Source organism: Aedes aegypti, chromosome 2 (assembly GCF_002204515.2).
Source record: "Aedes aegypti strain LVP_AGWG chromosome 2, AaegL5.0 Primary Assembly, whole genome shotgun sequence".
NCBI lineage: Eukaryota > Metazoa > Arthropoda > Insecta > Diptera > Culicidae > Aedes > Aedes aegypti.
In genome coordinates this window covers 356,637,340-356,655,309 of record NC_035108.1, presented here as the reverse complement: position 1 = coordinate 356,655,309, position 17,970 = coordinate 356,637,340, and the positions used below count along the sequence as shown (strand labels likewise).

Sequence of the window (17,970 nt, the reverse complement as noted above, 5' to 3'; positions counted from 1 at the left end):
CAATTACAACCATTACCTCTCCCTGGCTACCGACCTTGTACCAACCTGCGCTTTTATTGCCCCACCAAAGGCTGCAAAATTAAAATGAAATAGATTCTAAATTTTATTTGTAACATACTTTATCCAAATCCATCCTAAACACTAATCCTTCAATGTTACATTGTCGTCGTGGAACTCCACCCCCCGGGACTCCTGCTCTTTCCTGAACAGATAGTCCGCTATGTACTCCGCTTCGGCTCTACGGTTCCGCGCCTTGTACGGTTCGTAAACTCTCTTTACGACAAACATTACGGATCCGGTGATGAGAATGGCGCCACCCAGAAGCGTTACCGGAGATCCTCGCAGGGCGCGGTACATGTTGACTAGGGTGGACATCTTGATTCTTTGCTTCTGGTTGCACTGGTTCTATTTCCCAACTGGTGCCGTTTGACCTTCCTCAAGCTTCCCCGATGACGTCCTCTCGTGGTCAACCTGGTACTGCTTGAATGCCGGCTGAAAAGCGTAGAATCCACCTCCTATACCGAATACTGTCACGAGGATTATTTCCGGCAGCCTGGACCGTCCGTATCGCATAGCTTCTACGAGGAAATAGATCGCTTTAAAAAGGGTTTACAAGTGAATTAAAAACTAATATTTATACCAATTTTTTAACAAAACAGAACGGAGCTACGGCATTCACGTTTTCTATGAAACTTGCATAACTGCGTGCGAGGACTGACTGAAGTTTGTTTACAACTGAGTAAACACTTGAAAAGGGATTAAATGTACACAATTTCTTTTGCTTTTTGTGCTACTTTTACCGCTAGTGTAGTGTAAATTCATCTGGTGCCGCTGGAATAGAAGCTACACGGGAAAGTAATAACATAAAACAATCTTGGAGTAGGTACGCGAAAGGCATCTAATTTGAAATTTCTTGAAAATGAGACCTCACGAGAACAATATTGTGTATGTAATCATCATTATGCATTACCTCCAAAAAATGATGAGTTCCTGTGCAAAATAAAATAGGCTTTGATCCAACTGATCATTGGATCACGAGTAAACTTGTTTTTTATTAATCACCGTCGTACTAATTATGCAAAATTTTCTCCTCTAAACCGAATGATGAGTTTATATAATCAACATTGCGAAACAATAGACTTAACAATGTCGCGTAGTAACCTAAGAATATACTTTAACTCTGTAAGATATAGCAGTTTATAGATTTAAGTGTTAACATGTAGTCTACTTTGATTGACGATAATAAATAAATAAATAAATAAATAAATAAATAAATAAATAAATAAATAAATAAATAAAGACTTTACAGTTCGGAAAACGCGTGGTGTCTTCAAGTGATGCATTTTGAACCGAACGCGAGCCAAAAGTGAACGGAGCCCGAGCCAAATTTGCACGAGAACGCAGTAGACAGTGAACTTCCGAGCAAGAACCAGCCACTGCTCAAGTACGGCCCGTTCAGTCCCCAATTATGATTGGAGCTCTTACGTGAGAAATGAATGAATTGATCGTCTTAAACTTTCATGAACAGAAAAATCATGCTGCTCTTGCTGTTTTTAAATATTTAAACAAAAATTTGACATAGATATTTGTCGTGTATCAGTCAAAGTTAATTGGGTACATTTTTTGGCTCGCACGGGCTCATATTTTTGAATTGCACAATATGTTTTATTTATTTTTTATTTATTTGTCACTGTCTCGAATTTTCGTAGGGTCGATGTACCAATAGCCGCATAGCTAAGAACAAATATTCGTATAAAATCGAAAAATAAAGCCTGCAGAATTATTTTTAGATCATCTGAAAGCTTTTTATCTTGGCTTAGTGGAAAAATTATGAAACATATGAAAACTCATGTTTTTGTATTTATTATCGCTTGTGCCACTATAGGAATACATGTGCCTATAGTAGCACTATTCCTAATTTCTGTTCCTATAGTAGTCCTGATATAAATATGGTAATGAAGTGAAACATGCTTTGCAATTATGGTTTTCATCGAAAAAATATGAAATCCATAATAGCCTTATGAAATATGTTATCATTAAGAAAATGACTAAAGACGTAATCATAAGGCGTGCAATGAAATTTGTAAAAGTTAATTATATTTAATCATTTTCTCAATTATGATTATCATTTCAAAGGGATGATTTGCCTGAGTGTACACAAAAATGAGGTACCCGATGTGTAAACCCACCGTCGGAAAAGATCGTTAAAAAAAAAGTTAGAAAAATGTTTTTTTTTTCGGCGTTTTGAAATTTAAATTTGTCCCACAGGATGGCAGAAGGTTCCAGGGACAATTCAATTATAACATCCATCATTTTCTGGATTTGTCGACCCCCTCCCCCATCTCTGTCACGCTTTTCCTAATACCTAATGCATATTAGGGTTCATTCACATATTTCATAACGCTGAAAATTACCGTTTTTGACACCCACCCACCCCCTCGTAACACTTTTTGTATGAATGTTTTACAAATTTTGTATGAACCGTAACATTATGAGGACACCCACCCACCCCCTTTGGCGTTATGTAATTTGTGAATAAACCCTTATTCGCACAGTTGAAAACCGGAATTTTCGACACGCGAAAAACGGATTTTCTCCAAACCCATGTGTCGGAGCTACGTTGGGCAAGGTGCGCTGTATAACACACACCCAGGGTGGGTGTACGGCTGTCAACTACAAACAAAGCTCACCTAAACAATCATCTCTCACGCGGGCCGTCCCAAACAGCATCATTTCTCACGCGGGTCGGCCCAAACAGCACAGGTCGAAAACGCGGGCCATGCCAGGCAGCAAATGCTGATGCTTTTCAACACTCAAACAGCGGGATGTCTAGCAGCCACACGAACGCACCCACAAAACATGAACGGTAGGCGCACCTCGTTGCGTATACCCCCCCTGCACACACCAGAGATGCGATACACTGTCACACTTTCGCAGACCCCCTCCTCCCCCTAATGATAAACGTCATATTGTTGTTGTAATGTTCACTTATGCCTTATGTCCCATAAAGCCCATAAGGGGGTTCATTCACAAATTTCATAACACCTAAAATGGCCATTTTCGACACCCACCCACCCCCTCGTGACGCTTTTTGTATGAATATTCCCCAAATTGGGACACCTGTAACATTTAGCGGACACTCATCCACTTCCTTCAGCGTTTTGAAATTTGTGAACAGGCCCGAAATGTTCCCGAAGTATTTCAGAAGCATTCTCAAATGATTCCCTAATTCTCAAATGATGATTTTTAGATAACATTCATCTTGACCGAACCCTCATTCACAAATATTTTTACAGCGGCAACGAGATCTCTTTTTCTGCCTTTTCTTTGCTTTTGCGTTCATCTATCTGTCAAACGGCCCTGGCACTGCAGTTTCTTGTTCGGCGACATTTCTGTTGCTGGTTCGTGATCCGAGTCCCGGAAAATAAATTGTGCGTAGATTCAGTTTCCGTCGCGAAAAATCCGCCCAGCACAAACCGCAGCCTACAAAATGGCTCTGCCATTCAACGCCAAAGCCCTCACCAATCGGGTGTTGCTGAACAAATGGTAAGATCGTAATCGTAGCTGTTCCTCAGACATTTTTACTCTATTTCGGAATTTGGTTCCATAGTTGCACCATTTGGCGGCCTTACGTCAGCACCAGTGGAAGCAACTCGATTGAAGGGGGCCGTGCCAGTAATCCGGACGGGCCAACCTTCAATGTGCCGTCGAAGGAAATCGTCACTCCGATGCCACCACTTTCAGAGGCCATTCCGGATCTTCCCCCGGTCCAATATGCGCGACCAGGGGAACAAGGAAATAACACCCAAGTGACAAGACTTTCCAATGGATTGCGGGTCGCGTCGGAGAATCGGTTTGGCCAGTTCTGCACCGTCGGTGTGGTAATCGATTCCGGTCCGCGCTACGAGATGGCCTACCCTAGCGGAGTGTCTCACTTTCTGGAGAAGTTGGCCTTCCAGTCGACGCAATCTTTCGGCGAGAAGGATGTCATCTTTAAGGAGCTGGAGAAGCACGGGGGGATATGCGATTGCCAGAGCTCGCGGGACACGTTCGTGTATGCGGCCAGTGCCGATAGCCGGGGGCTGGAGTCGGTTTCGCGGATATTGGCCGATGTCGTGCTGAGACCAAAGTAAGTCCGAATTTTCTGAGGGGGGAATAGATAACATTTAACACAAGTGTTGGTAGCAGGTCTCTTTTAAGAGACTAGGGTTCTATTTTAATGCAAGTCTTTAAAAAGTTAATAGAAGGTCTCTGAAGTCTCTTTTTTTCAAATTCTCGATGTAATTTTCCTTTGATATTGGTAGAAAAAATAATCTCAAAGGTATTGTTTCTAAATTCCAATTATCAGTTTTGAAAACTTCGTAATCCCAACAGCATATTTGCATACAATTCTGCTGAATTCTTGTAAGGCACCGCGGGGCAAGTGGGTAAATGGGGTAAGTGAAAATAATTGGTATATTTAACTGAATATGTGAATTAACGTTTTAAACTCATGCGTGAACCTTTGAGGCCATTTAGAACATTACGATAGGTAAGAGATTTCTGAGATTTTCAGCCTAAATTGCATAATAGAGCGAATATTGTTAATCTGTCAACTATCACTCCGTAACAAGTTGGCGGCGTGCAATCTTATTTAAATATTTTCAGTGGATAGAAGTTGCGGAAAATAATTTTCTGTACCACTTCTCAGTTGTCCCCTCTGACAGTTTTAAACTGCAATACAAAAAGTTTTGAAATTAATTGGACATAGACCTAAACATAACTAAATTGAAACACTGCCAATTTTCTAATCACGTGGGGCAAGTGAAAAGTTTCTCATTAGAGATTGAATTTGTGTTTTCTCTTTAGGTATTTATAAGTATACAAGGTCTGCAATTATCATAGAACAACAGAACGTGCTGATAATTCAAGAAACACTATACTCAAAGCGTTAAATGCTATTATCATGGCCAAATCATGGAACTTCTTCAAAAATAAGGTTGCCAAACATTACGATATCAAAATGTATACTTCTGACAACCGATTAAAAGGAAGACGTTGATTGAAAAGTTCCATTATGAGAGAACGCACGCAAATCTCGTGGAATGTCTGTGTAAAACTAGTTCAACACATAAATAATGGGGTATAGGTCTATCCACATAAAAAAGTTTCTAAATACTTTTTTGAAGGATCCCGTTTGATTTCTCTCGAAGAGTCATATCCGATTTTCTTAAAAACAAATAACGAGCGGTGGAAATTCTACAGAGCAAAAATGCAATTACTGTTCCATGATGTAAGAACTAACATTGGAAATGTTGCAGTGATAATGTTGTCGAATTGTTTCAACAAACATAACTGAACAGAAGAAAATTCAAGTAACAAGAAAAAAGTTTTCTTTGTTTACATGTTACTTATATTATTGTTCTTTGGGACACCTTAACAAATGTTAAAGGCAGTAGAAATCGTGAATGTAACTGTTAGTTTTTGGATTTATTGTTCAAAGCAGTCCCATTAACGAAAATCACTCCTTTGGACAGTTTAAGAATCGAAAACAAAAAGAGAACATGAACAATTTTCACAGAATATATCTAGAGCTTCCATTCATTCTAATGGAGTTTTTGAATCGATTCTTTCATGTTCTGCCGCAAGAAGATCTCCAGCAACTACTATAGGAATGTCTACAGTCTATAGTTTATGTGTGAGATTTTAAAGAAATTTTCAAAGAATCTCAAGGAAACCTCGTTGAAACCCCATGGTTAAACAAGATGGAATTTGTGAAAGATTCTGTGGAAGAATACTTGAGCATAATCTTGGTGTAAATTCGAATGATTCCAGAAATACTACACAACTCCTCCACTAGCTCTTAAAGAATTTCTTCATAAATTCCTCGGAGAAACACTCCAGGAATTCTTTCAGGTATTGTTTCAGAGATTCCTTCAAAAATACGTTCCCACTTAGCGATTTCTCCAGCAATTTCATTAGTGATCTATACATTTTTTTTAGGGTTTTCTAACGAAATGCTTGATTAAATTCCACCCGATTTACCAACAGGAAATCATCCAGCAGTCCAACGTTGATATCTTTACCTTCAGTAATTTCCATAGGTAGGGTACAGAGCTTCTTGGGCAGTTCTATGATTTACTTTGGCATGGAGTGTTTAACATTTTTTTCGGTTTCTCGTAAAATACTTAGTAGACTTCTGGCGGTAAGATATTTAACAGTTTCACATGAGATTTAATAGAACATCATTAATATCGTCGAAACATTTCTATAAAGGTACCTAGAGATTTCTGGCAAGATCATCTCACCACGAATCTTGCCAGAAATTGTCCTGCTTGATAGATTTTCATCTAGATTTAGAGCTCTAGTTCGATGCGAATCGAAGCGGTTATTGACTAGGGTAATTAATGAATTGCGAACCCAGTATCTTGAAGGTTGCGAAAGCCGGAAGGGTGCGCTGGGCAGGGCATGTTACAAGACTACCAAACAACAATCCTGCTAAGATGGTGTTCGCGTCGAATCCGGTTGGCACAAGAAGGCGAGGAGCACAGTGAGCGAGTTGGCTTGATCAGGTGCAACAAGATCTGGAGAACGTGTTTCCAAAATCGAAGTTGGAGAGACACAGCCATGGACCGAGTAAATTGGCGTAACATCGTGAACGAGGTTTTATCAAATCAATTGATGTAACACCAACAAAATAAATAATAATTACTGGAAGTGCTCATAAGAACACTAAGCTGAGAAGCAGGCTCTGTCCCAGTAAAAACGTTAATGCCAAGAAGAATAAAGTATTGGCTGATTTTTATTTAAATTCGTAGTAGATTCAATAGGAATTAATTTTTGGTGCATTTCTGGATTTACAGGTAATATTGATTCTTGGTGACGCCTTGTCTGGATTACTAATTTGACTAGTCCTTGATCTATGAATATGTCCGTGTAAGGCCTCTGATGAGATTGTGTATGAAATTCTGCAAATTTACAGTGAATTCTTCCAAACATTCCCAACAAACAAGATTGAATTCATTACAATTCATCTTCGAATAAATAAATAGAGAGAGTCTTTTGGTTCTTTTGGGCTAATCTTTGATGGATCGCTTGGATTTGTTAAAAATATGTTAAAAAATTTGGTAAGCTTCATTGCTCGCTCTTGATCTAACAAAAGTCTCGTCAGATCAAAAATTTCCCCAGAAACTAGCCATAGGCATTGTCTATTGCACAATTCCGAAGCCATTTTTAGAAGGAAAAAAGTTGGCTCTTGAACTTTGTCCCTTTGCGGAAAATTATTGTTTAAATTTAGATACACAGTGCAGAAATGTATGAAAAAAATGTATATCAAAGTCTCCCAGAACTTTCTTTGAATTCTAGGAGATGCAATGAAAATTAATTCGTAAATATTAGATTAAATCCTCCAAATTTGCCCATTTTGCATGAAAAAAAAAAAACGAAAATTTCAAGCTGCATGATTAATTCATCATCTATTTTTAATATTTTAGTCATTCGGGAAGAACCCGCGAGTTAAGAAACTGATTTCGAATGGACACTCTGAATCTGGTAATTTTTGTGGTTATCCTTAGAAAAAATCCATGTCGAAGGTATTTAAAACGAAACACTTGAAGGGATTCCTTAGGAAGTTCACTAAATGAACTCCAGGAGAAATTTTCCTAAACCTTACTGAAGGACCTATGTAACAATGAGAGATTGTCTCCTCTCTCGCTCTCTTTCGATTATAGCAGTGCACGATGTATAGCCCAGGGGAAGTGGTTCACCTAGAGTGAATTTATGTCAAAGAAAAAGTAGATTTTGTATGAGAATTGACAGAAAAATGAATGACAAGTTCATCCACTTCTCCTGGCCTATGGAAATATGAAGGGACCGAGTTATAGAGTATATCGAGTTGTGGAGAGTCGACTGTACAGAACATACACCATAGTTTCCTCACTAGTTCTCCCAAAAATTCAGCCAGTGATTTTCAAGGAATGTTTAGAGAAATTTGCTCCAGATATTACATTACACTATTTTAGGATGTACTTCAGATATTTCATTTATGTAAAGTCACTTTGCCGACTGTCAATCTTGATACAAAATTCAAAAGACTCTAACGCGATTATTCCACAGAGTCTTCAAAAGTTTCCTCTCAGATTTTCCAAGGAAAAGCTTAAATAATTCTGCAAATATCTTAGTGATTGCCCCAGAGATTGCTTATGAAATACTATCAAGAATTCTTGATCAAGAATTTTTTAGCAATCTGTTAAAGAATCAATAAATTAATCATTTGTTCAAATACCTGATATAGTTTCTAATGAAATTCCTTGAAAACTGCATACATCAATGCGAACAGTAATATTTGTATTTCTAAAACAAACAAAATAAATCATTAAAAATGTCCAGCCTGATTTTCTGTTTTTTTTTTTAAAGTTTAGCCTCGTAATTCATGTTTGGATTATTTTCGTTTTCTGGGTTTCTGTATGGTGTCTTTTGGTTCCCGTTCGGTCTTTTTTTGTGTTCCTGTTCGGTGCCTTTCTGGTATCTTGTTTTTAAGCACTCAGTCGCTACCAGCCCTGCTAAATCTATTCTGCCAGGAATTCGTCCAGTAATTATTCTAGAGATGCTCCAAAATTTGCTCCAGGTAATCCTACAGTGGTCCAGTAATTTCCAAGAACCATTTGAGGATTTCGTCCAGAGAGTTTTCTACCGACTTCTCCAGTTGTTACTTCTAACGATACCAGAGTTTTTGAACAATTTCGATTATGGGTTCCAGGAATTCTTCCAAAAAATCTACAAGAATTTGTTTATGAAATTCTTTAGCCACTTCTATGGCAATATGTCCAGTATTTTGTCTAAACCTTAATACCGCACGTTTTCCAAACATTTCACGTGTAATTTCCTAAGGGTAACCTCAAAGGATTACAGGATTAATCTTACATCAGCAACAGGGTTGTTAACGTTAATCAACGATTAACGCCGTTTCGTTATTTCGTTGACGTTAACCTGTAACGTTTAACGAAGCTTGCGTTGATTGCGTTGAAAAACAATTTAACGATAACGTTAACGTACAACGTTGATTCAACGTCAACGACTTCGTTATTTCTAACGTTAAAGATTTGATTCCACTGCCTAAAAAAAATTACTGGCTGTCATATTCGATTGATTTATAAAAAAGTAAATGTAGAAACCCAGAAAATGATGCAGTTTAGATAATAATAAAAAAACGAGTGAACATTTTATTACTAAGAACAAGATGATTGCGAATTCTGTGGACAGTTTCAACTTAGACACTGAAACATGCCATGTTCAGAAACAATTATTTAGCAGAAAAAAGCTTGATCTCATTGCAGGTTCTTTGGAATGTTAACTGATTTTCTCTTAGTAAGTAATGTCGTTTATATTAGAGCTCCACAATATCGGAAGTGGGAAAATCTGCTCTACGACCATTGCCACTTCCGATTGCAATGAGAACTTTTGTCTGCTATGGTATGTTAGGGTATTATGGCAACTTGTATTCGGAAAAGAAAAGTCGGGTCATCCTGGGGGCCGGCAAGTCAGAAACATTTGGTTGTTGGATGGGTAAAAAAGGACGCCGTGTGCTGGATGGAGGTAAAGGAAGCCGCTCTCTGGTAACGGTTTCAGCTAATTGTTGTGGGTTGCTGGAACGGCGAGAGGTCATAGGACGGATACAATATTGCTAGGAAAATCTTTGCAATTTGTAAAAGCTGTTCCAACCAATCACAAACTGACGTTCAAAGAGGCTGACTGTTGGGTTCCTACACTGTGAACTTAGATTTTTTTAATCAATTTTTCATGGATACGGGGTATTAGCATAGAAACGTGCTGTTTATTGATTTTTCGAAACATTCTCTGAGAACCTTTTCAAAACATAAAATCAACGCTCGGGTTAGCGGTGATCGTTGACGTTGATTCAACGCAAACACGTTAACGTTCACGTTAACAGACATGAAAATTAACGCTACGCCGTTGACGTTGATCCAGTGCACTATAAACGTTAACGGCGTTTATCGTTGATTAACGTTAACAACCCTGATCAGCAAATACTATAGGGAAATTTCTTCAGTGAATCCGACCATTAAAAAAATTGCAGAATGTTTTCTTTGGATTTGATTGATTATTTTCTCAATAATTGTCTTAGCAGTTATTGAGAAAGGATTCCTTAAGAATCCACAATCTGTTTTAAGAATTCCTAGCAGGAGTTCATCAGAAACTTTCAAAGAAATTCATTCGATATTAATTAAGGGTTGTCTCTAGAAATGTCTCCCGTTTTTTTCATGAACTTTTCCAATAATTTCTGAAAAATTTCATTATAAAATCTCTGGAAGAATTACTAGATAAATTCTTTAAAGACTTTCTTGGAATTTTTTTTTCAGCAAATCCTGAAGGAATATTTGGAGTAATTGCTATAAAAATCCTGGTTGAAATATCAAAGAAAACCTGAACGACAATTCCGGAGGAAATACTAAGAAAAACTGGAGACATCTTTGAAAAAGGTACTGAGTGAATTCCTGGAGATGTTCCAAATGAAAATCTATAAATTTTTATAAATTACTCAATGTTTCGGATTTTTATGAGACATTTAAGAAAAAATATTCGAAGGTGGTAGTTGGTCCCTAGTGATTTATCCTACCTCCGTTCTGGTCACGATCTTCAGATTATCGTGATTCGTCAACATTCGTATTGATAAAGTGGAGGGACATGGTTGAAATGGAGTTTAAAAGAAACGAATGTCAGAACAGGTATCCACCGGCGACGCCAAACGGACCAACGTAATGTGGTGGTATTTGGGATTTGTGGATTGAATACTGATATTTTTTGCCAAGCATCAATATGGGTGACTTTCGAGGATAGCGAAACGTAAGAGGGGTTAGGACAAGGTTGTGGATTTACTGGGTAAATCCATCACATTGGGGTTATGACTCTGTGTCTTGTCAGGAATAGGGTCTGATTGGTATGGTAGTATGCAATAGAGTTCGGAATTGATAGACAGACTTTGAGGAAAGAAGTTTTGAACGTAAGGCAGCAGCACCTTGGATCTTGGAGGGCGCAGGTCTGGAGAGTTGGGCAGCTGTTCATACTAGGTTACATTACGTAGAAAGTGGAATCTGTTTTGCCGTGCACAAATTATGGGCAGTATTTGAAAATGTTTTCTTGTTCAGATTGGTTAACGCAAGAGAGGATTTTTAGCTCTGCGTTATATTAGGAGGATATTATAGTGCATGGTCTACTGATGACTGTGTATTTTAAGGGTGATCGAATGAAAGCTTTGTTGAGTAAAGTTACCGTTGAATTTTTGCAGTTCGTAATTGTTTTGAAATGTTTGTCGGACAATAAGAAAATTTTCTAGGGTATTTGTTTGGATGCTAATGCATTATATTGATAAATCTAATTGTTCGTATCACACGCGAAGCATAGCATAACCCAATGTATAATGAAATTAGGTTCGAAGAAAGGATTAATATTTGATCACTTAAACTTTACGCTGCAAGATATTCTTAATCGTTTTTCTTTTCTTCTGATGTACAGGAATAACTGGTACCGTAAGGACGCCATTCACCGCTCATTTAACAGCATTTCAACACATTAAATTCTGTCAAAAATCGGTTTTTCGATATTTTTCGCAACTTTTTGCGCTAGACGCAAGATAAAACATTTGTTTTTATAGGAAAGAAGTTGAAATGAGAACAACGTATAATGGTATCGAATAACATGTATGCCAATGATACATGTGTAGGGCGCCATTCACCGCTCATCCTAAGTATGAAGCTCTATATACACAACTAGTAGGAATTAATTTACTTTTACTAGCTGGTCGTTATCTTTGTATAATAGTACAACAACATATTAAAGCGTGGCAGCTAAGAAGCATTTTTCGATCCGCCATAATAAATTCATTGCTCAACTCATGTTTACCGCCTTGAAAAGCCTAAAATTATGTTTTATAAATAGTATATAATATTAAATCATATGAATTGCATTCTGATACAATCCATTCTGGGATACTAATACATGTTCATGACTTTTATTGCGAAAATTTATTCAGATTTTTCAAAATAATTCAATGAGCGGTGAATGGAGCATGAGCGGCAAATGGCGTCCTTACGGTATATTTAGCTAAAATAATGAACAATCATACGCATAGAGCCTACGGGTCATGCAGTTAGGATTGAAATTAAAATAATATTGCGCATTTCTTTCACACCACAGGTTTATCGCAGAAGTTTTTACATGTGCGGAGGCGTTGGTAGAGGTGCGCGATTGCGTCGAGTCGGGTCGGTGTTTTCAGCGGACTCATTTTTCGCAAATCGAAGAATGAGTGCTCTGAGGGCATCAACATGATTCGATGAGGTCCCACACTTTTATTTGCGCTTTTGCACTTGTAAATGTCTTACTAAATAGGAATACTTTGTGTTAGGGAAAGTGCAGGAGAATAAAATATAATTCATTAGAATTTTCTGATAGAGGCAGAGTTCACATGTTACCTACTTAGGTATTTAAAAGCAAATGAGAACCACATTAAATAATAGATAAACACTAATAGTCATATTTTTATATTTTCATTTCATCGCGGTCCTCATTGCTCGAGCGGAGACGACAAAACTCGAGGTGGATAGAATCGACGCAACAACGACACGGAAAAGAAACAGATGAGAAATTATCGATACATTTATTCAACTATAAAAACCACGTTTTAACGTAATGACTTTATTTCTTCTCGTTTCAGCAATCCAACAACCAAACCATCTCTACTATCTTTTCATTTCCTCTTCGTTACATTTATAGTCCCTCTGGCACTGAATCGAATGACGCATTCCGCTTTTTATTAGCGATGTCTTTGCTGTACGTTGAGCATGGTGTCGGAGGTGATGTGCTGTGTAGAACATCGGATGTTCTACACGGCACGCTACTTCCGGCATTTTGTTTGGCGTGCGGGATAGGCAGTGCTAGTGATGATATGAAGGCCGCTATTCGGTTTAGTGCCAGAGGGACTATATCTATTTAATGTATCTGAAGCTTGTGGGACCGCTTTAATTCCGGCGCCTGCTTGTGGAAGATCCCGGTGTGCTAAACGGTATAGGACATGTTAACGGGGGAGGCTTGGTAGGTCCTCACCCAGCCCGTGTCTAGATGGGCGGATAATTGTCTGCCAGGGTGTGGATTGAGCAATTACAATTACAATTACATTTAAGAAAAAATATTCGAAGTGTCTGTGATTATCCTAAAAACCAGATTGAATCCTTGAAGGCATCTTGAATGAAATTTTGGAAGGAATTCCTTTGGAAGTCCGTAAAAGAATCATTAAACGAACTCTTAAAAAACCTATTTGAAGGAAAATTTTGGCAAATACCTACCTGAAGAAATTTCTTTAAAAATTTATGAAAAATAAGAACATACATTAGGGGTGGTCTATTAATTACGTAAGGGTTTATGGGGGGAGGGGGGGTTTAAGATTTCTTACGCGCCATACAAATTATTTTTAGTTTTCATACAAAAAATCTTACTATGGGGGGAGGGGGGGTCTAAAAACCTCCAAAATTGTCTTACATAATTAATGGACAGCCCCTTACCTAATACGAGCAATATAATACTTTTCGTCATGGCACGTTGAATAGGTTTCCAAAATTTTAGTTCAAAAGTTGTCTTTATTCAGAACCAAGATAGAACGTATTTATTCAACTACCTTGACAATTTTCCTGTTCAAATAACATAATTTTGATGTAAGTAAGTGTTAATCATTGTCTCACTTTTAGATTGGCCGTTGAAGAAGTGGACATGGCACGGCAAGCGGTAAAATTTGAGCTGGAAACGCTGGGAATGCGCCCGGAGCAGGAACCCATTCTGATGGACATGATCCACGCGGCAGCATTCAGAGACAACACCCTGGGACTGCCGAAGCTTTGCCCGCTGGAGAATGCGGACAAAATCGATAGGAATATGCTGCTCAACTATCTGCGACATCACCACAGCCCGGATCGGATGGTTCTGGCCGGGGTTGGCGTTCCACACGACGATTTGGTCCGCTTGGCTGAGAAATACTTCGTGGAAGGATCCGCCACTTGGGAGATGGAGAAGGTGGCTGCCAAAGAACCGAGCGGAGTTGACACTTCCATCGCTCAGTATACCGGAGGTTCCAAGCTGGAAGAGTGTCCCATTCCGGTGTATGCGGCGGTTGGGCTGCCGGAGTTGGCCCATGTTGTCATTGGACTTAAGGGATGCTCCCATCAGGACAAAGATTTCATTGCTGCTTGCGTGTTGAACATCATGATGGGCGGAGGAGGTTCCTTCTCGGCCGGAGGTCCTGGAAAGGGCATGTACACTCGGCTCTATACGAACGTTTTGAACCGTTACCATTGGATGTACAGCGCCACAGCCTACAACCACGCTTACGGTGATTCCGGTTTGTTCTGCATCCATGCCACTGCCCCTCCAACGCACATTAGAAGCCTCGTTGAGGTCATTACCCGAGAGCTGTACACGATGCAAGCCCGTCCGGGCGATCAGGAACTGCGACGCGCCAAAACTCAACTGCAGAGCATGTTGCTGATGAACCTGGAGGCCCGGCCAGTTGTCTTCGAGGACATCGGGCGACAGGTTCTGGCCACCGGTGAACGCAGGCGACCGGACCATTTCATTCAGGAAATTGGTAAGAAATTATATAAATTACAGGGCTGATCGAAGGCTTGATCACTAATTTAGTGAAAGTCTCTATTATTAACGAAAGATCTCTGAAGTCTCTTGTGTAAGCAAAATAATCGCTAGTCACTATTTCCGTTTTCTCTTCGTAGAGAATTCTGGAGCAGAAGTCTAGTAAAGGCTCAAAAGAAAGCCTCATTGACTCTCACAAGGATAAGGATAGAATTTCGTCTCGGATTCCTCGCGGAAAAGTGCCAGGAATGTTTTCTCTACACATTTCTTCTGGAATACTTTCAAGGGCTTCTCTAGGCATTCATGCAGACATTTCTCTATAGAGATATCTCATGAATTCTCTCAGGAGTTTGCCCAGAAATTTCTCCAAAGATTTTTCAAGAGATATTTAGAGGATTTCTATAGAAATTGCTTCGGAAATGCCCTGAAAACCCAACGCAAGTATCTCCTGTAGTTTTCACAAAGATTACTCTTAAAATTGTCCTTCCAGAGATTTTTTCACCGATTGTTCCAGAAATTACTATATCAGGTCTTCCACAGATTCCTACAGGAGTTCAAGAAAACCCTGAATGGATTATGCTAATGTGTTTGAATAAGTTCTATGAGAGATTTTCCAGGAAACCCTACAAGAATTCTTAATAGAGCTACTACATCGATTTTTCCTGTTATTCTTCCAGCCATTTCTATGTGGATTCCTTCATAAATGGTTTGTCTCTGGGATTGCTCCAAATTTCGCCAAGGAATTATTTCAGGAAATCTATCCGGAGTTCTACCCGATTTTTTCAAGTAAATTCAAACAGGGATTCCTCATTCAGTTCCTCCAGAAGATTTTCAGGAAATTTCTCCAACATTGCATCTACGAATTTGACGAGATAAATAAATCAAATAATTTAATAAACACTAAACAAAAAAGTACGTATTACTCCTCAGCTATCTCAAACAAATTTGTAGTACTTCTTCAAGTAAAATCTCCATGGGTTTTTCAAAATTTCTTTAAATCCAGCAAATACTACAGCAGTTATTCTGATCATTCCTACACACATTTCTTTAAGGAATTCTTTCAGAAAATTCTACAGAGTAGGATCCGATGGATCATTTTTGAAAAAAAAAAATATATATATCTTAGCAATTTGTAAACGTATATCCTAGTGAAAGGCAACGCAGATAGGCATTAGATCTGGAATGCATTGATATTAGCAGATTAGTAAATACAAACCATGACTTCCTCAGGAGTTTGCTGTTATCCTTGAAAAAGGTCTCTGCAATTCAGAGATTACTTAGAAGTATCATAGACAAATTCTTCGAGATCATCCTTGGGAAATTTGTCAAAGAATTTCTGGAGAACTTCCTGGAGGAGTCTTACGAAAGATCTCCGAAGTAATTTCTGAATCCTATAGATATCCTTAGAGAAATTCTTGGTTGAAATCGTCTTTTCGTAATGGAAATTTCCTTGACTTCCGTGGGCATAAAGTATCATCGTACCTTCCACACGATATACGAATACGAAAATTGCAACTTTGGCAAAGAAAGCTCTCCGTTAATAACTGTAGAAGTGCTTATAAGAACACTAAGCTGGTAAGAAGAAGAAGAATAATATTTGTACTTGAAGTCTTGAAGATGTCCTGTCGGCTCCGTGGCCGTGCGGTTAGCGGCGTCAGTCGTGTAGGCGTATTGTGTCACGGGGTGTGGGTAATACATACTTGTCGTAATTAAAAAATAAACTAGAAATGTCCATTATGAAATGTCTGGCTGGCATGTTCTTAAGACACTCAGTCTCTACAAGCCCTGCTTCAGAGATCCTTAGGCGACCTTTGCATAGGTTCATCAGTAAATTATTCATGGATTCGACGAGGAAACGCTTCAAGAATCCTGAGCATTGTTTTCAGAATACTTTCAGGAGCTCCTCGAGCGATCTCTTCGGCAATTGACAAATAAAAGTTGAGTTTTGTTTAAAAAATGTTTTTGAAATATAAATCGCTTAGGAATTTTTCCAGAAAACCAGGAGTTCGTACGTCGATTTGTCAATTATTCTTCCAGTCATTTTCATAGAGATTTCTTCAAGACGTCATCGACAACCGCAGCTTCTTCCGGAAAAGAGATTCCGACAGGTGTTATTCAAATGAATCTATTAAGATATTGCCAAGATACCCCCAATAAATTAGACCAGCTATTCCTCATATTTTTTTTTTTCAAACAATTCGCGAGTAATTTCTTTAGCAAAAATCTGCATTATTTAAGGTCCCACACAAGGGATGTGGGATATTTTTTAAAAAAGATTTCCTTTAGAAATACCTCCTGGATTTTTCCAGAAGTTTTTTCATCAATTTTTGAAAAATGTCCTTGAAAATTCGCTTCTTGTCTAAAAAAATCTTTAGAGGAATCTTAAGGGAATGTTGAACAAAATTCCTAGTTGAAATCTCAAAGAAATTCTGAGCGAAATTATTTTATGAAATTCTTAGAAATCCGTGGTGTTATCCCTGATGGAATTTGTAAAAAATGTATAAAAATTGAACTCTTGAAGAAAAAGATTCCAACAGGAAATTCGGAATCTATGCAGAATCAATAGATGACTTTCTTGAGAATTTTCTGAAAGAATCTGGAGGATTTGCTGAAGAAATTCCTGATGCAATTCTGGAGTAATTTCCGGTGTGCTCCTTCGCAAAAACGACCTGATCGAATTGTTAGACACGTCTTGAACGAATTTTTCAGAGGAATTTCTTTGGAAGTCTGTAAAAATCACTGTGTAAACTTTTTAAGAAATCTTCTGAAGCGAACTTTTGACAAATACCTGAGTTAATTTCTGATGAAGTTCCTGAAGAAACTCAGGAACAAATATATACAAGAATACGAGCAGTCGTGAGGAGGAATTCCCAAAAATTTAATCGCTATACCATCCCTAAAACTAGCGAACACTTTCTTATCCTTCCCCTTCTTTCCCACAGAGAAAATAACCGCCGAAGATGTTCAGAACGTGGCCCGGAGGTTCCTTTCGTCGCCTCCGTCTTTGGCCGCCCGCGGCGAGATCAAGGGCATTCCCGACGTGAAGGACATCCAGACGGCTTTGGGAGGCGAAGGACGGCTGCCCGGCAATCGGCGGTTGTCGCTGTTTAGGTAAGACAAAGGCAAAACGAAAAAAAAAATCGGAGACATTTACCCATTCGGACGATGAGACGGAAGGCGGTCTTCTCAGCGTGAGTCAAGTGAAACCGAAACTGTGAGTACTACTCTATAGGATGTTAGTTGTGTAATTATGATTGTGCTTTATTCGCCCGCGGGAACTGATAACAAGTTATTTTAAAATATATCAAATCTTAAAGGAATTGGTTTGAGGATGCGATA

General features: G+C 38.6%; 1 protein-coding gene and 1 long non-coding RNA gene across 2 annotated transcripts; one reads left to right on the top strand and one right to left on the bottom strand.

Annotated features, from left to right (window-relative positions):
* Window positions 1-79: 79 nt before the first annotated feature.
* On the bottom strand, window positions 80-758 carry LOC5573394. The gene is made up of 2 exons (XR_002500794.1): window positions 641-758; window positions 80-578 (listed from the first exon to the last, which is right to left on the bottom strand). It is a non-coding gene; the product is annotated as an uncharacterized LOC5573394 (long non-coding RNA).
* A 2,587-nt stretch (window positions 759-3,345) lies between these two features.
* Window positions 3,346-17,951, top strand: LOC5573395 (mitochondrial-processing peptidase subunit alpha). The gene is made up of 4 exons (XM_001654512.2): window positions 3,346-3,546; window positions 3,611-4,129; window positions 13,737-14,629; window positions 17,574-17,951. The coding sequence occupies exons 1-4, from the start codon at window positions 3,491-3,493 to the stop codon at window positions 17,744-17,746; spliced, it is 1,641 nt and encodes a 546-aa protein (XP_001654562.1). The 5' UTR covers window positions 3,346-3,490; the 3' UTR covers window positions 17,747-17,951.
* Window positions 17,952-17,970: the final 19 nt, after the last annotated feature.